Source organism: Molossus molossus, unplaced genomic scaffold, assembly GCF_014108415.1.
Source record: "Molossus molossus isolate mMolMol1 unplaced genomic scaffold, mMolMol1.p scaffold_m16_p_12, whole genome shotgun sequence".
NCBI classification, from domain to species: Eukaryota; Metazoa; Chordata; class Mammalia; order Chiroptera; family Molossidae; genus Molossus; species Molossus molossus.
In genome coordinates, this window is record NW_023425347.1 from 52,310,721 (window position 1) to 52,329,266 (window position 18,546).

The following is an 18,546-nucleotide window of genomic DNA, read 5'->3' on the forward strand; positions in this document are numbered from 1 at the left end:
GGGTATGAATTTTTCTTCTAAACCTGGCTTGTTAAGAAAAAGTAAGGGTTCGCAACTATGAAGAATTCTGCCCCCCACCCCCCAGGATATTTGGCAGTGTCTGGAGACATCTTCGATTTTCATGTCTTACTGGGGGAGGAGGGAAAATGCTACAAGCAACTAGTGGCTAGAAGCCAGAGCTGCTGCTGAATGCACAAGGCAGTCCCCGCAACAGTTATCCCACCCAAAATGTCCATAGTGCTGAGGTTAAGAAACCCTGGGATAGAGGGATGGGGGCAGGGCAGCCAGGAGTACTCAGATGGAATTGGCTAGCATAGCTCTTGGATTGTGAGGCGCCCAGGCTTTGAATAAAATATTGAAATAAGATGATGATCTAGTGCAGCTGTATCTCTGACCTCACATAGTCCAGCCCCATAATCCTAATGCCTTTGTCAAGTGACCTTTCTATTTTCCCAATGTCACGTGTTAATTAAATAAATCCTGCCAAGGATTTGAAGTTTCTGCACCTGCTGGCCTATTTTCTCATGTTGCCCTTATTAAAGACACAGCTAGACCTCTCCCAGCCAAGACCATCTCTTCTACTTGTCCCCTTTCCCTTGATTGTATGTCATGAAAACCCAACGAATCCATCTAGCAATGGTTGAACACTCACTGGGGGGCAGGTGAGGGCATGCAACAAAACAAGCAAAACCAGCCTTTATCTGTAGGAAGGAGGGGAAGGAGTAGAGAAGACCCATGTTAATACTTTTGGCCATAATTATTTTATAATAATTTGTAAAAATAATTGTGAAAAATATGTTATAATCCCATTTCACTGAAGAGAAAGCAAGGGCTAATTCTGTGTTCCCTCAAACAGCAGGCTGACTAGGGTATTCCTGGGCTATTTCTCAGGGAAAGACATCTTAGACATTCAAGTTCACATTTTTACAGCATCATCTCTGATTATTGGAACCATTCACTGAGAAATGAGGAGAACCCCTCTAGTACCTTGATCCAGACCCTCTAGTACTTTGGGGTTAACACATCCTTAGGGGGAAGAAAATAGGGTAGAGAGCAGGAATAATGTCCCAACCTCCCACCAAGTTATTCTTCTTCTCCATTTGCTGGCAGTGTGGTCGCTATCGATACTGAACATTTATTGAGGCTATGTACAAGGTGATGTAACAGGCTCTTTCTATTAATTATTTTATCTTCACAACCAACCTGTGAGCTAGGTACTCATAGTACAATTTTACAAAGAGGAAACTGGCATTTCATAAGGCTATGTAAACTGCCCAACTAACCTTCTAGTAAGAAAGAGCTGGTACTTGAACCCAAGTGTTTCTGAGCCCAGAGCCCTCACTTTTAATTTTTCTTGTTCTGTTCTTGTAGATGTCTACAGCCACATAAAGAACCCTTTCTGTGAAAGCTGCACTGTAGTTGTAGTTTTCTCTTATGGAATACTTTTTTTTTTTTGTAGAAGGTAATCTGGGTAACATTTGTAATATATTAAGAACCCGGCAGTTTAAATGAAAATCTGAATGAATGTTATGAATTGATTAGCAAATTTTGTCAGTGATCTTTTAAGGCATGTATGCCATGACTTCCATTTCTTCTGAATAGTAATAGACAGCTCTGTTGAGCTTGTTTCTATCATCCTGAAAAATAGAGGTTGGACATGCTCCACATTGTTTCATTGTATTGGAATGTCTTTGTGTTGTATTTCTGTGCGTGCATGGGCCATTGGCTGGAAGCTGGAATGGAGGGTTTGTTTTAATTCCTAAACATTTTCTTTGTGATTGGATTAGACTCACTTTCCCATGGTGTATGCTATAGAGGTATATTTCATCATGCTGACTACATCAGTAGGAATTTTACAGTTGGCTGTGGTTTGCCCTTGCTTTTGGAACAGTTCATTGGTTTTACCAGTTGGTGGAAAACAGAAAACACCCAGAGCCCATTCTGACCCCTAACAGCAACACAATAGAGTAGGATGATTGAGGTCTTTTCTTCTAACACATGTGGAAATACAAGGGAAATGAGGGGAGAAGGAGCCTAGATGAACAAGGCTTGGCAGCCTCTATTCTTGGCAGACAAACTGAGCCTAATTTAAAAAGATATTTTTAACCATAAAAGAATGATTTTCATCATAACATAGAGTATATAACTTCCCTTTAGAGTCATAAAACTTCTAAGTTAGATGTGTCTAATGGTTACAATACTGCCTTTACAGTTGAGAGAGCTGGGGCCAAGGTTGGTGAATAATTTGCCTGTTGGTGGCATGTCCAGTACTAAAACTCAGCAGCTCTCATTCTTAGGATAATTCATTCTCCCAAGATTCTTCTCCTCAAGTTTGCAGTAGTTCAGGAATAGCAGACTGACTTGTGGCCCAGAATTGAAGCTCTAATATTTGAAGAGGGCTCACAGAATGTTGATGATGAAGGCCCTAAAGGTTGCCTTTCCAATCCCCATTCAGTGCTCAGGTCTCTGTACTTTTTATTCTCACCTTTGTTCACATAGGTGTGGGCAGCTCATTGTCTTCAACCAGTCAGGTTAACTTTGGACCATCAGATTTAACTGATCTCAGAATTCCTTCCTTAGAACTTGCAATACTGAAACTACCTAAAATAAATAAAATTCCTCTTCCAAATCTTAGCCACTCGGGTATTTGACCTTTTATCTCTAAGCTACTCCCCTCAATGCAAGCTGAACTCTTTTCTTCAACAAACCATATAGCTCCAGCCTCTACATATTCGACCTGTCCTATGTCCTATCATTCATTCTTCTTTGATTCCTCTCCTAGCAAAATGACATTACTATCCATCTACTGCTGGTGCAAGAGACTTGGGGACATTCTTGATTTCTCTTTCTCACTCACATTTCGCATGAATCAACAGGGCCTGCAAATTCTTCTTCCTAAAGAACATTTTCCTCCGGTCACACTTGCTTGTACCTATCTTCCTTCAGAAGCTGTTATTTCAAGACGTGTGACACCCATGCTGTGCTCCCCAGTTCCTGTAACACCAGGAGTCTTCCGTTGCTTTTCTTTACTAGTTACTAGTTCTTTCCAGAACTTTCCTATGTAATTCATTGGGCCAGAGACAAAACCTCATTTAGAACTGCCGGATATATAGAACATACCTGCAGCAGAAGGTTCCTTTGCCCAGGTTTCTGTCTGAGCCTGTTTTGTGAATTTGATCTCGAAAGTAGGATTTGATGCCTTTAAAAGGGGGTGTTTGCTTTTCTCTCTGGTAGGACTTGTTTTAAGATATTAATACAATGGCCAAATTTTCCCCTCTGTGTGTTGTTAAGAATATAGATTTTGTCATAAAGTCTTCAAATATGCAGCCACTAATTATAGACATTTAAGGCTAAGAGATAAACATTTGATCTCCTGTTTTATTTCTGTCATGCAGCCTTGACCCCCTCAGGGCAGTGCTGGAATAGGATAAACGATTGTTAAATCCTACCTTTGAGACCCTCAATTTCCAAGAAATAGGTTAAAGAGTAGTTATCTAAACATGCTTCCACATTTTCATATTAGCTGTAAACCCTTTGGGAGAAATTTTTTTTTTTTTATCCTCACCCGAGGATATTTTTCCATTTTTTGTACAGATAGAGTGGGAGGGAGAGAGAGGAAGGGAGAAAGAGAGAGAAACATCGACGTGAAGGGACACATTGCGTGGCTGCCACCCGCACGACCAACCAGGGCCGGGGACAAACTGCAACCGAGGTACGTGCCCTTAGCGGGAACCGAACCCGGGTCTCTCCGGACCGCAGGCTGACGCTCTAACCGCTGAGCCAAACTGGCCAGGGCGGGAGAAAATTTTTTTTAATTATCATGTTTTTGCTTGCCTGTTGTCTGTCTCATACACATTCTTTTGATGTATAAATTTACTTTTCCCCCTTTTTCTGTGGATTGGGGTGGTAGTGTTCGGTTTAGGAGAAGTGATTTTGATCCTCAGAAGTTAGTGTTCACTGTTTATGTAGGTTGACACAGATCTAGAACCATCATAAATGTGAATGAGCCTCCACCGGGCATGAGTGTGGCACTGGGAGGGTGGAACCAAGGAAGGGACCACAGCTTTGTCCCACACTCTCTGAATGCCGGTCTTCACTGTACTTCGACGTAGGCAGGCCGTGGATCGGGTTCATTTTTTCTGTGGTGCCGAGTAAGTGTTCAATAAAAGTAAATATGTGTTTGATGAGTAAACAAAAAGTAAATAAGTGTTCGATGTAAGTTAATTGCCTAACAAGTAAGTCGAGCATAACTTAACATTAATGTGTTTATTATGACATAAAGACCCTTTAATATAAACAGTTCAGTTCAGGTTCGGAGGATCTGCATGTTCAACCCTCTCTGCTTGGTGCCATGAGGAGGAATAAATCAGGGTCTCTCCTCACAAGAGCTTAAAGTTTGTAGGCTTCAGAAGCTATGTTTGCAGATAGAGTAGGATGCTGCAATAAAAGCACAGACCGGGGGTATGGCATCAGAAGAACTAAGGACAATGTGTTACTTCAGGGAAACTGGCACAGTCCTGAGATGCTGGCACATTATAGGCATTTAACAAAGTGAATGGAGGAAGTGGCACTTAAGCTAGAACCCAGAGCTGATGAAAATATTAACATATTTAACAGTTACATAGTAGTCTTCGTTTTATTTCAGTGTTTTTAAGAACAGAATCATTTCTAAGAGTGTGACTGTTAAAACTGTAGTTTACCCTCTACCGCCAGTTGACGTCTACCTCCAGTGCTAGAGAATTTGAAATTATAAGGTGCCACCTTTTCCTTGAAAAATCAAGAAAGGAGATATGATTACCCCTGGCATTTGTGAAATTCCAGATACAGTCATTAACGGGCCTTGCTTGACCTTAGCCTCAGCTCATCTAACACTAAATTGTTGGCCCTTCAGAATGCCCTGTACTTTTGTTTCTTTTATTGTTTTTTGGAAATGGGTCAGATGTGGAGAAAAATTAATCAATACACGGCATGAAGCTCCTTTTTTTAAAAATTGATTTTTAGAGAGAGAGGAAGGGAGACAGGGAGAGAGAGATAGAAACATCGATAAGAGAGGACATTGATTGGCCGCCTCCTGCACGCCCCCACTGGGGATCAGGCCCACAACCTGGGCATGTGCCCTGACCGGGAATCAAACCAGCGACCTCTTGGTGCATGGGTCGATGCTCAACCACTGAGCCACACCGGCCGGGCTAAAGCTCTTTATTGAGCCTCAAGTTGTCCATTCCCTAGTATCCTACATGTGTGCATAGGAGACTATCGTTTTGGTGTCACTGAGAATAACTTACTTAGTTCAGGCTCTTATCTGTTCCGTAACTTCCTGAATGTTTCCATGAACGGAGAGCTCGCCCTTTCCTGACTCAAATTGTGCCATTGTTTGCCAATCCGACTCGTCAGTAAATTCTTCCCTTCGGTTGTTCTGACGTTGCCCATCCTCTGACTTGGAATCTTGTTCCTTACTCTGCCCACAGAGCTGGCATAGACTCTTCCATGGCCACATGTTCCTGAGTCCATTATTCTCCGGGTTAGCATCCCAGACTGGAATTTGAAGTTGTAACCCAAACCCCACTAAATGATGGGAGCGTAGCCTTTCGTTTCAAGTGAGTTCGGTGTGCTTTCGGGAGGCTGTGCTATTCCACCATCTCTACCTGGAACCTGGAGGCGCCCTGTCACTGGGGGTTGCAGAGAAGCTCTCCTGCCGGCTCCCTCTGTGTGGAGCCCAGCCCAGGGCTGGGTAGGGCCGTGTCTGTAGAGCTTCAGCAAGTTCCCCATGGCACCTTCGGCCTTCCTCATCCATCCCTCCGCTCCATTCATTACCTCTCAGGTAACTGGAGAGAGCTAATAAAGAAACGGGCAGTTGAGAGAGGCCATGCAGTGTGTTGGAAGGAGCACTGGGTATCCAGTCAGACTGTTGTTCTAGTCCTGGCTCTGCCACTTACTAGTGGGACAAACCCATCCATCTTCTGCAGGTGCCTTGGAGGGACATTAGAACGACTGTACCTATTTGCTGTGAGGATCAGGAGATACAAGTGTGTGAAAGTGCCTTGTCAACTAATACGCAGTCAACATAGTTAATACTTATGTTTATTATTAACATTGAGAATATCGATAAGAGTAGATCTCTGTCATTTGTAAATAAGTGTCTGATAACGATAAATTATAAATAACAAATGTGTGAAATGTGTACAATGGAAAGAGTACTTCAGAACAGAGCTGCTGACTGTTCCTTTCAGAAAAAGCTGTGGATTCCTTCACCCTAAAATTTTAATACAGAAGTGTGCCAAGCTTGCTCACAACAGAGAGCCAGCTGTCCACCTCTCTGTCACCCCCACCCCACAGCTCGCTTTGGGGGCCTGCACGAGGGCTCAGAGATTTCCCACACGGGCTGGTTTGCTCTCCGTGCTGGCTTTGTGAAAGCTCGTAGCCAAGGTAGTAAATCACGAGGTGCTGTAATTCACTTTCCACAGGTGGTCTTGGCTGCGCTCCACAGCCTTTGGCTGAAGGGTGGCTGATGGGGAAGCCCTGGCAGGAAGTCAGCAACTCGGCCCAGACGACTGGTTTGCTGAGCAACGAGACGGAGCAGCAAGAGATGAGCCGTTTGCTTTTTTCTGTGGAGGTCGTTTGTGTCCACGTCAATGTGTATTTAATTGTCACTGTTCTGTGTATTTCTGGAGTGATGGAGAAACAATTTCAGGTAGTTTTCAGAGACAGAGGTTAGAATTAGTGATTTGATGTCCTTCCGTCGAACTTCTTAATGTCGTCTCTCCTTGCTGCCGGGGACCAGAGGTGAGGGTCCGTTTTTCAATCTGAATTCAGAATTCCGCGTTGCTCCCCCAATTAGCACGTCCGACGGTTGGCAGATTTTCCAGGCCACATCTCTGGCAGGAACCTTTCTGTGTGTTTTATTATTTTTTCCTAAAGAGGAAAAATACTGACATGAACCTTTTGAGCCTAAAGTAATTTCATGTTTACCCCAGCATTTCAAATACCGTGTAAGAGTTTGGCTCAGTGTCCCAGAGCTCTCTAACTTTTTTCCCTCCTGGTTCCAGGGCTCCTCAATTCCACGGGCTCCACGCCAGGCAAGTAATGGAAGCCAAGCGGCACGGCTTGTGTGCGCGCAGGCTGACAAAGGCAGAGTAATTCTTCCCTTCTTCAAAGTCGTTACATCTCTGGCTCCAACACAGTTGAGGTTGCAGGCCAAGCATTTTAAAATCCTCATCAGCCTTAGATGTAAACACATAACATGTTGTTGTTTTTTCCCCCCCATATTTTCAAAGTCAGAATGGATTCTACAAGGGTTGGCTCCAGTTTCTGAAACTTTGCTGTCAAAACCGTCTGTGTCATTTCTTCCTATGTTTATGTTGTAGGGAACTATTTTTAAATACGTGCTTGCCTCGTGTGTGTACAGCGCAGATCATTTTGCATGCAGCTCGGCTACGTGGTGTGTGTTTTCGTGGTAGTGGCTGAGTGTAGAGGAACGGACGGCCATGTGTAAGAATTTCACTTTCCTAGAACAGGCGTGAGCATAATTAACTACTTACTGAAAATCGCTGGCGAGAATGAATTACATTTCACTTGGCACACCCCAGGACACACACGAGGGCGCAGCTGGGGTCATTCCGAAGCCACTTCCCCGGGTCGGGGCCCTGTGGCCCCACCTTCAGGGCTCCAGTGATTGAGCTGGAATTGTGAAACAATGTTCCACTCAGTCCTCTCGTAAGATGGAATTGGTATGGTGGAAATACAGGAGAGTTTTATCTTCAGAGCCGGTGGCAGAGGTAGCGTGAGTGCTTGACCACTGTCACGTCAGAGCAGTTTCAGTCACGGAGTTAGCCGACTGTCAGTCCGTCCCGAAGTACCACGTCAGTGTAACACAAGCATTGGCACGTTCCGGCTGAAAAGGCCGAAGCAGTCCTTACAGTGAGGCATCCTAAAACTCGGACACCTGCGGTGGCAGATACTAAGAAATCATTTTAGTGACCTGGAGGGATCGGTACACCGAACAGACGGAAGGGCTGGCCAGCGGCCGGGAACCTCACGGTTCAGTCAGATAATGGGTGTGGCTGCACCGGTTGTACAGTAGAGTCACATGTTTCCTTTTGACCAGAGTGAAAGTAGGATGTTCCTGAGCTTGAGAAAGGCATAATCTCTGAGGGAACTCGGTTTAACACATTCAAAAACTAATTTCTAAATTTAGCTGAAGATCCTCTTATGTTAAAGGAGTGCTTAGGGGCTTCGAATAAAAATTGTGGTTGTAAAAATAACAGGACTCCATCTGGTCCCCTTGGTTTCTGCCACCTGTGTTCCTTTCTCTCTGTTCCTCCTTCCCCTGCTTGAGGCACACCAGATCGTCCTGAGCAAACCTCGGAAGCATCCGAAGGCCCGATACAGTTCACGCACATTCTCATGGAGGCCAGCAGAGATATGCAGATGGGCTGCGTTTAGAACCAAGTTGAGTCCAGTCCTCCCTTTACCCATGGTTTTAGTTACCCGCAGTCAACTATGGTCCAAAACCATTACATGGAAAACTCCAAAAATAAACAAGTCATAACTTTTAAATTCTAAGTAGTGTCTTAAAGTTCTGAGCAGCGTGATAAAATCTCACATGGTCCTGCTCCATTCTGCCTGGGACATGAATCATCTCTTTTTTTTTTTTTATCCTCACCTGAGGACATTTTTCCTTTTTTTTTTTTTGTTCAGATAGAGCGGGAGGGAGAGAGAGGAAGAGAGAGAGAGAGAAACATCGATGTGAAGGGACACATCGAGTGGCTGCCACCCGCACGACCAACCAGGGCCGGGGACAAACTGCAACCGAGGTACATGCCCTTAGCGGAAACCGAACCCGGGTCTCTCTGTACCGCAGGCCGACGCTCCAACCGCTGAGCCAAACCGGCCAGGGCTGAATCATCTCTTTTTTCAGTGTATCCACATGGTACATGCTACCCACCCAGTAGTCACTTAGTAGCCAGTCTCAGTGGTCAGATGGACTGTCTCAATATCACAGGGCTTGTGTTTAAGTCACCCTTATTTTACTTAATAAAGGCCCCAAAACACAGGAGTAGTGATGCTGGCAATTCAGGTATGCCAACGAGAAGCCATAAAGTGCTTCCTTTAAGTGAAAAGGTGTGTATGTACTGGAAAAAACACCGTATTGCAGAGTTCATTGCTATCCACGGTTTCAGGCATCCACTGGAGGTCTTGCACCACATCCCCTATGGGTAAGAGAGAATTACTGTTTGTAATTTTATAAATACCATCCATAGCCAGACAGTAGACATTTTCCCTATGTTACAAAGTGAAATGAATATAGAGCCACTTAGCTTTCTGGTTCAGGTGAAAGTTGGGAGCTACATTACTCAACTATCACTTTTGTACATTTATTTTTTAGAATATGTTTTTATTGAATTTTAGAGAGGGAGAGAGATATAGAAACATCCATGAGAGAGAAACATTGATTGCCTGACTCCTGCATGGCCCCCACTGGGGATCGAGCCTGCAACCCAGGTATGTGCCGTAACCAGGAATGAACCAGCGACCTCTTGGTGCATGGGATGATGCTCAACCACTGAGCCACACTAGCCAGGCCCAACCATTGCTTTTGTTCTCTACGTAATTCTTAGCCCCCAAACATTAACTCTATCTTTTAAAATTAGATTCAGTTCTTTTTAAAAAATCAAGTCTAATATGCACTTTCTAGTAACCCAAAACCTTTTAGGGAACAAAGTAGAGAATACATAAATGAAATTATAAAAAATAGATTAATGAATTAAGCATTCATGTTTTTACAGGTCCAGAGATCATGATAGCAGCTTTTAAACTGAGACTAAGGTTTAAGAGTTAATCAACCTCCCTCTTGAGTCAGTAGCAAAAAGTACCTGCTAGCAATTGTAGGATGATTATTAATGCTTATAAACATGCATTACCCTTTTAACTGGTCTGTTCTCCACATTCCTTCCCCTTGTAGCCCAAAGCGGATTAATCTTTAAATATCATTTTTGTTGCAAGGCAGACATTCTTCCTGTTACTTAGGTGAAGGCTATTATCTGACAATCTAGACTTCAAAGGCTCTCTGGAGGCCTGGTTGCCAGAATGAGGTGCTTCTCCATCCCCTCCCAACCAGCAGAGCTCACCTCTAGCCTCGTAGAAACCTACAAGACAGAGATAGGTGTCTTAGAAGGAAAGCTCCCCCAAATAAAAATTCTTTGTTATTGGTAGGTCTGTTTATTATCCTTCTTCATGTTGCTCTATAGACCGGAGCAGAGGCTGTTGGGAACAGAAGCTAAGGCCCCCTAGTAGAACTATGCCACTGGTTAGAGAAAGCAAAGAGCTGAAACAAAGTTGGGGTAGTGTTGCATTTTCACCTGTTAAATGATCTTCTTTTTAAAAAGGTTAATATTCAAACACAGACATCTGCAGAACATACTGTGGTTTTTTAGGTATCCTATGATCCAGCACATGGTCTTCTTCGGAACCTTCTCCATTTGGCTGTCGCCAGTTTCCCCCTGACTAAAAAACACCTACTCTCTTTCCAGGATAAGTCCAAGCCTGAGTCCAAGCCTTCTGCAAGCAGCCCTCCCTACCCCAGGCCCTTTCCAGCTGATGCGCCCTGTACAAACCTCTGTCAGAGAAAGTTTCAATCAGGGTGTACTTCTCAGCCAAGTTCTCAGCCTCCCACACCAGACCGTGAGCAACTCAGGGTCCGGGACTGTCATCGTCTCTATCTTTAGTTAGCACAGCGCTCACATAGTAATAATGCTCCTAGATGATCGCTAAAGGAATCTTTTTCACTTGAATAAAGCAAAGAAATAAATAGTCTGTGTTGGCCTGAGTGGAGACCATGCGTCATGTCAACATATTGTTTTAATTTTAACTTTTCTAGGAGGCAACCAAGTCTTGCATCTCTGTCCAACTCTTTAATTACAGGTTCTAGAGGGAGTAGGGGCTAATGATTTGATGTTGACTCAACTTAGTGCATGATAGTGGTAGTGGTTGGCTAGATAGTAATTTGTAAACTGGACAGCCATTTGAGATGCCATAACAGGAAGCTGACTGGAGTCAATGAATATTCTTCCAAAAGAAGTACGAGTTTAGTCATTGTTCACTTAACATTTTTATTCAAGGTTACATTGTAATGATGGATGGAATTTTTGCCTCATTCTAGAGGATTCATTTTCCCTACCTCCTAAATATCTGACTGTTGCCCTTTCTCAGGTAATGTCAGGATAAATGCAGCATTCATCACAATTATAATTACGTTGTCCTGTAATTATTTGTTGTTGTTTTTTTGTCTGTTTTTCCAATTACATATACATTTGACATGACTGGTGTCTATTTGGTTCATTTCATTTCCTACCAGTACCTAGTACATCATAGGTACTCAAGACATACTTGGTGAATGTAGTATGAACCTAGTAATGTACATAATTGAGGGGCCACTGAATGTTCAAAGAGCTTTAAGTTGTGTTTGTACAGTTTTTCACAACCCTGCAATAGAAGTCTTATAGATTTCATATCATTTTAAAAATTAAATGTCGTATAGTATTACCTTTCCCAGTTCTCGTTCTATAGTAGAGAGGTGGAGGCCAAAACTCCGGTGTGGAAATAGAGATGAGGAGAAGGGGGGGAAAGGCCTATGTTTGACATAGGAAAGAGAACTGAACTCAAAATGGCCCAGAGTTTTCAATGAAGTAGCTTGTGGCTTTAAGACTTCTGGGCGTACTCTAAATGCTGTCCTAACCTACCCGAGTTAACCCATCCACGGGGCCTGGGTATATTCATTTTTGGCCAGACTGCTCTGTCTGCTAAATTGTACTAATGTAGAGGTAGCTACTGGCCCACTTTTTAAAAACTGAATGCTACGGATGGATAGAGGGGACATTTATAAAGTATGCTGAGGCAACTGGGTGCTATTGCATTACTATCCTAGGAATACTGAGGGGTGGTTATTTTTAGCTTTCACCGGAGCAAACATGACTGAGTTTGTTGACCTGAATCCATCCAGCCCCTTCTTAAATACACAAAGTCTATTAATCCCTAGAACCACACTGGTTTCTGAGTAAGGCCTTCATCTCATATACTTGTTAGTTGACGGTTGCTTCTTCAAAGGTTGCAGATAATTTCAGCTTCTTCCATTTTACTCCATTCTCTTACAATAACATCTGTCACACTTTTTAAAAAAATGTAATGACAAATCAGACTTCCTTTAATTTTGGACACTGTTCTGTGATTCATGCAGTCACAATTTTGGCCACAACTTAATGAAAACACCTAAAGCAACCAGCTATTAGATACAAGTTTTATTTTTTAGTTCACTTTGATAGGCTTTCTACATAAAGGAGCGCCTGGAAATTCACTTTTAACTGGAGTAGGAAGTTGTATTGAGCTGTAAGTACATTAATGGGGAAGCATTACTGTCCATATTTGAATATCAGAATTTCTCTTTTCTGTCTCCACTAATACAATGATTTTGCCTTTTGAGCACTACTAGAAAAATAGAAAATGTTGACTTGTCTTCAGGTTTTTGCATGACTTCAGGTTTTTAAGTCATGCAAAGGTTTTTGAGTCCAGAGGACTAATTTATTCACATGCAGGAAAATATTTGTGATTCTCATATTCTAGCTTGAAACGAATTTTAGGTTTCTCCAAGTTCATTGTCATGATCTCTATAAAAATATTAGTATTCCTGGGATTTTTTTTCTTTATGCAAGAAACACTAGACTAATGAAAGAATGAAAATAATTCAGGCCGCTACAAAGGCAGGCGTTCACGGTGTCCATTAAAAATGCAGCCTTTGTGCCCGTCAAGTGCTCAGCTTCTCTGTTATTAAGTTTGGAATGTGGTTTTGGAGCTTAGCTGAGGAACTCAGCTAGTTATTTTTCATTTTGGTCTAAGGAGGGAAAGACTTGTTTTTCAAAAGGGGAAAAAAAAAATTGAGAAAAGGTTAGGTTCATTTTGGAAGAATAGAAGTTTTAAAATGTAGTAACTATTTTTTGCTGCAAATAGTCAGTTTGAGCATGTGAGACAAAAATAGAATTCTTGACTTTTGTCTCTCTGTTTATTTCTCCAACCACATTAAAAAGGATTCAGTTAAATGTGTCATTTGGTCTTTTTAATGTCAGTGGGCTATTTAGCTGAGTCAGCGTAACCAGTTCGATTGATTCATATTTCTAATAATAAGCCAGATGTCTGATTTTAGATGAATTAGATGTAGAATGTCTTTGTGATACAGTTTGAGTTTTAAAGAAAAACTCCCCTGGCATGGAACAGTCATGACTCCGTGCCACAGTGTTCACGACTCTACACTGAAGGACCTTCAGCTGGAGTTTCGTAGTGCTGGGTTCTCAGGTACATTTTATTAGGCATTGTCACATTTCCTGCAAACATAACATTTTACTACTCAAAATTTAGGCTAGATATTTAGGAACAGAAAATAGGTGTATCTGAGCCTTAGACGTTGAGGAAAATATTAGTAATATAATACACACTTTTGGCTCCTACGTGACTTTCCTCTTACTTGACGTATTTCTCTAGTTGCTCTCCGATCCCCATAAAATAAGAGACGGTTTCTGCTCATAAAAGGTCTGAAAGCACGGTATGCCAAGTCTACTTACAGAATTAAACATATTTAAACCATGCACATAAAACATAATTTATTATGTTTTTCTCTCACTACTAACTTTCAGAGAAACGCTTTATAAATTAATTTTTAAAAGACATTACACTAGCAGCGCCCCTGTGAAGAAAAATTTTCAAAGAGGAGTGAAATGAACTCTAGTTAATGGAGAAGCAAATCACTGTTGCATGGGAGCCTTTCCCAAATGTTGGGAAAGGTCGTGGATTCTGTCCACATTCATATAGAGATTTAATGTAGTTTCAATGAAAATCCCAGCAATAGTTTGAAATGGATGGGGGGGAGGGGATTTCCTGTGTCAGATGTTGATATACACCATCAACACACAGAATTCAAAACAGTGTTATGTTGGGCCATGAGTTGACAGTCTAGTACCTGAAACAGAGCAGACTGTCCAGAAACATCTATTGTGATACACAAGATAAAAGGGATGTCATAAATCAATGAAAGTCTATTCAGTTAAGAATAATTTAAATATTAAAAAAAATAAATAACTAGAACCTTACCTTATCTCTTATATCAAAACAAATTCCAGAAGGATCAACTATCTACATATTTTAAGAAATGAAATTGTTAAAAATAACTAGAAGTTAATAAAGGTGCCTGTTTATTGAATTTTGGAGATAAAGAAGGTCCCTCTAAGGACAAAAGCATGGAAAAAACACAAGTGGAAAGAGAGATTCTATATAAAATTTGGATCTTCTCTATATTAAAATAGTTCATAAATAAATGTAGACAGCACATGGAAAAGTTGCGATGAATTAGACACCAAAAAGTTTAGGCAACGAATTATTCTTATTAATAGATAGCCTTTACAAACTAAGAGGTGTGTAGGTATATTGTGATTATTTTGTAACTGCTAGTGGAAACTTTTTAATTATGGAGAAAGTATTTATAATATAGATCATATTTTATACTCTTCATGTGCTCAAGCGCTCTTCCGAGCACTTTCCATGTTAACTTGTTTAATGTACACAGTGATTCGGAGAGGTAGGTACTATTATCACTGCCACTGAAGAGGTGATAAAAGTAAGGATACACAGACAGGTTTAGTAATTCCCCCATAACGTTCCTCGTTGGATTAGTGGTGGCACAACCGGAATGACAGAGCCAGGGTTTGACGTCAGGCGACTTGGCTCCAGGGCTGGTGCTGTTTACCACGTGCTCCTCTGCTTCTCTCAACGAATACAAAGAAAAAGCTACAAAACTGTGCATGGTATCATCCCATTTTGTAAAAATATGTGTTAATATTTGTATGTATTTTAAGGTCATACAATTTAATTAATGTATAATTTTTTTTTTTTTTTTTTGTACATGCCCCTAGCGGGAACTGAACCTGGGACTCTCTGGTCCGCAGGCTGACGCTCCAACTGCGGAGCCAAACCGGCCAGGGCTCATGTATAAATTTTTATATAATTATACACTCATAGAAAAGAAATATAGTATTTTGATATTTTTCTAGTAGTGGTTACTTCCCTCTAGTGGGATTTTGGGTAAATGTTGTTTCAAACTTTAAAATTTCTATATTTGGCAAATTTTCTATTGGAATCAAATAGTCATTTTATAATCTCAATATCGTGTTTTTTAATGTTACATTGTTTGAAGGTGATGTTCTCGCTTGAAATTCGTGGATTCTGTATGGTACGCCTTTGAAGTATCGGTCAAGGTTTGAGTTCCCACGCTCTGATAGGTACCGCTCGAGGTGGGGGACACAGTTCTTTCTCGCCACCAAAAGCAGTGTTGTAAAATTTAGAGTTAAGAATCTTAGAAACCAGCTATCTTGGTTGAATCTTAGAAACCAGCTATCTTATTTCTCAGATGAGGGTCCTGTAGCTACTCTAGATTTAACTGACTTACCCGAAATTACCCGAGAGTAAGTTGTTGAACCAGGCTTCAGGCCCAGTCTTCCGCCTTCAGACTGTTCTGCGAAGCACCAGAGCCTCCAAGTGCACAGGCGGGTGGGAACTGAAGCACTCTGGAGTTTTGTGACATACATTTTGGAGGGAGGAGGTAACTGAACGAAACAGGTCACAAATATTTTCTTTCAATAAGTATCAGTGATTGAGAACATTTGAAAAGGCATTTGATGATCCCTACAGGGTCACTGAAGGATCCTCACCTAGATATGGGATATCCCGAGGTATTACTGATCCCAAATTATAAAAGGCAGTACAAACAAATGGAGAGACGACAGTAGTGGAAACACTGTCTGTCAGAAATGAGCACCTCAGTGGATGATTTCTCTAAAATGGTAAAACATTTTCTTTTCAGCTCCAGGGCCCACAACGGCAGTGTCCTACATGTCAGTGAAATGCGTGGATGTTCGGAAAAACCATCACAAGGCGAAATGGCTAATGCCTTGGGGACCCGACCAGTGTGACAAAATCCGAGACATCGAGGAAGCAATTCCAAGGGAAATAGAAGCCAATGATATTGTGTTTTCGGTCCACATTCCTCTCCCCTCCATGGAGATGAGTCCTTGGTTCCAGTTCATGCTGCTGATCCTGCAGCTGGACATTGCATTCAAGCTAAACAACCAAATCAGTAAGTGCATCTGCCTCGCTCTCCTCTCCTACCTTCTTCCTCCCCTCAGGTTCTTTCAGAGCCGGTTCTAATAACAAAATGATAATATTAATACAGACAATTATTGTCGGCTTAATACTTATTGGGCAATTTTCTGAGTACTTGTGTTAACCCACCAATTTCTAGAGGTAGGTCTTTTGTTCAATTTTACAGTTAAAAAATCTTGGGCACCAAAGAGGTTGCCTAAGGTCAGAAGGCTGGAGAGTGGATTCAAACCCAGGTAGCCTGGCTTCAGAGCCCTGCCCTAACCACCAAGTTTCACTACCTCTCTGGGGGGTGGAACGTGTTCCTTTCTTTCCTTGGCTGGTCTGATGATAAAAATGGCATAAGATAGAAGAGCAAGAGAAAAAAATTAATTTCATATGTACAGGAGCCCCAAAGACATGAGACTCAAGGGAAAGTTGGGTAATTGAAGCTTAATATGCCCTCCTGAGCTAAGGGTGGGATAGAGGCTGAGAGCTTCGAAGGGAAGGAGGGTAATTCACAGGATGATAAGAAAGCAGATGTTTGGTAATTAGAAATTCACCCTGCCATGCAGGTAAGTCTTTCATATGAAGAGTTATCTCTGCCCTGGCCAGTTTGGCTCAGCGGTTGGAGCGTTGGCCTGCGGACCAGAGTCCCAGGTTCGGTTCCCGCTAGGGGCACGTACCAAAAAAAAAAGTAGAAGAAGTTATCTCTGGTGAAGTTGGTGCCAGTCCCACTAGCTGAATTCTTCTAGGTAGTTAAAGGAGTAGTAAAGTTGTTTCTTGAGGCTGCTGGTCTTGATGGCCTTGAGCTCAAAATAATCCACACGCCAGCGCACACTCACCCTTCACCTCTGTAGTGCTCCGAGGAAGCTCATCCCGGGAGGGTGATCTGAAGATTTCTGAAAGGTCCCATGTTTTAAAGGTTATTTTTTCCCCATTGGGCTTTGAGTAAAGCCATTGCCTTAGAAAAAGTTCTCTGTCAAATGGGAACATCAACCCATGAGCACCCATTTTCCCACAAAACCGGGTTATTGTTTTAGCATACCCAGTTGTGATTCAAGAGTCTGAGACGCGGGGCTATAGGCACGTTGTGAGGGAGGTCACTGGGAGAGCCGGGGTGGCATGTGGGGAGAACGGGGAATTCTACCCTGAGAAGGAAGAGAGACTTTTTTTGCTGAAGCAGGATCAGGAGTGAGAGGGGAAAAGTATGTTGAAAACAGTTCTGCCTGAGACCTGCCCGTGGATTAAAGCACTTTTCCTCATTGTAATTTTCCTGTATCAGCAATAATCTTAACATACAATCACATTCATTTACCCTGTTTAGAAGTGGAAACAGTGTATGTACCTGATTGACAGATGATGCTGAGATAATTTTCCATCATGCAGACGTTCCCCTGCCCATTCGTTCACTCGTTTGCCCATTGCTTCAAAGTGTTTTTGAGAGCCCACTACTGCCAGGCAGCGTACTGATGGCCGGACATGGAGATGCAGATGAAGACTGTCCTTCAAGTGCAAGTGATGGGGAAATAACCAATCATTCAGTGTGGTGTGCTAGGTGCTGCGACTAAGGTATGCCCAAGGGGCCGAGGAGCATGAAGAGAAGGCTTTAGAGCAGGGAAAGGGAAGGCTGCCTTGGCGTGTGCACACGTGTACAGGTGAGCAGACGGATGTTTGAGGTGAATGTTCAAGAGTGAAAACCCTGACGAGGAGTTGGGGGTGAGGATGGGGGTACGTAGAAGAGCGTTCTACTTAGAAGGAAGAAGGAACAAATGATATGAATGTCCAGATTTGAACAACAGCTGGAATCATTCAAGGAGTATTACCCTGTCCCACTCTCTTGCATATTGATTTATTCATTGGTTTTATAACACACTTTATTCATTCACTCATTCAAACTCTTGAGTCCCAACCCTGTGTTAAACAATAGGTACTGAGGACACAAAACTGAACAAAAAATGTTCTTGTCACAGGTTAGGGAAGATGGTGGTTGGGAAACAGACACTTTAACCGACCAAGAAGAAAGATATGTGCTGTAATGAGAGAAATACACAATATTATGATATTGTAATTGATAAGAAATAGATGTTTGGTCAATCAGATGACCAAAAATATTTCTCATATATAATATTTAGTCTTTGCAGTTTCTGGCTCATAGCTCCCCCAGCCCTTGTGATTTTCTGAACAATAAAAACAGTGGGGGACATCTTCTGTTATATTTGGGCTCTTCTTCTTGGATTTTGAAAATGCTTCAGAGTCATAAAGGTGAAATGTGTGTTTTGTTCTCCATAACAAGCCCCTTTCCACCACCGCCCGGCTTACTATGTTAATGAGGCGACTTTTGGAAAACACCTAGGGATAGGGGCGGGTTGC

General features: G+C 42.1%; 1 protein-coding gene across 2 annotated transcripts in view; it reads left to right on the forward strand.

Annotated features, from left to right (window-relative positions):
- The window catches only part of WLS (Wnt ligand secretion mediator), a 103,299-nt gene that overhangs the window by 23,660 nt on the left and 61,093 nt on the right, over positions 1 to 18,546 (forward strand). For both annotated transcript variants that reach the window (XM_036257323.1, XM_036257324.1), the window contains exon 2: positions 15,899 to 16,171. In XM_036257323.1, the coding sequence (XP_036113216.1) occupies positions 15,899 to 16,171 (273 nt within the window). The remainder of the gene's footprint in view (positions 1 to 15,898; positions 16,172 to 18,546) is intronic.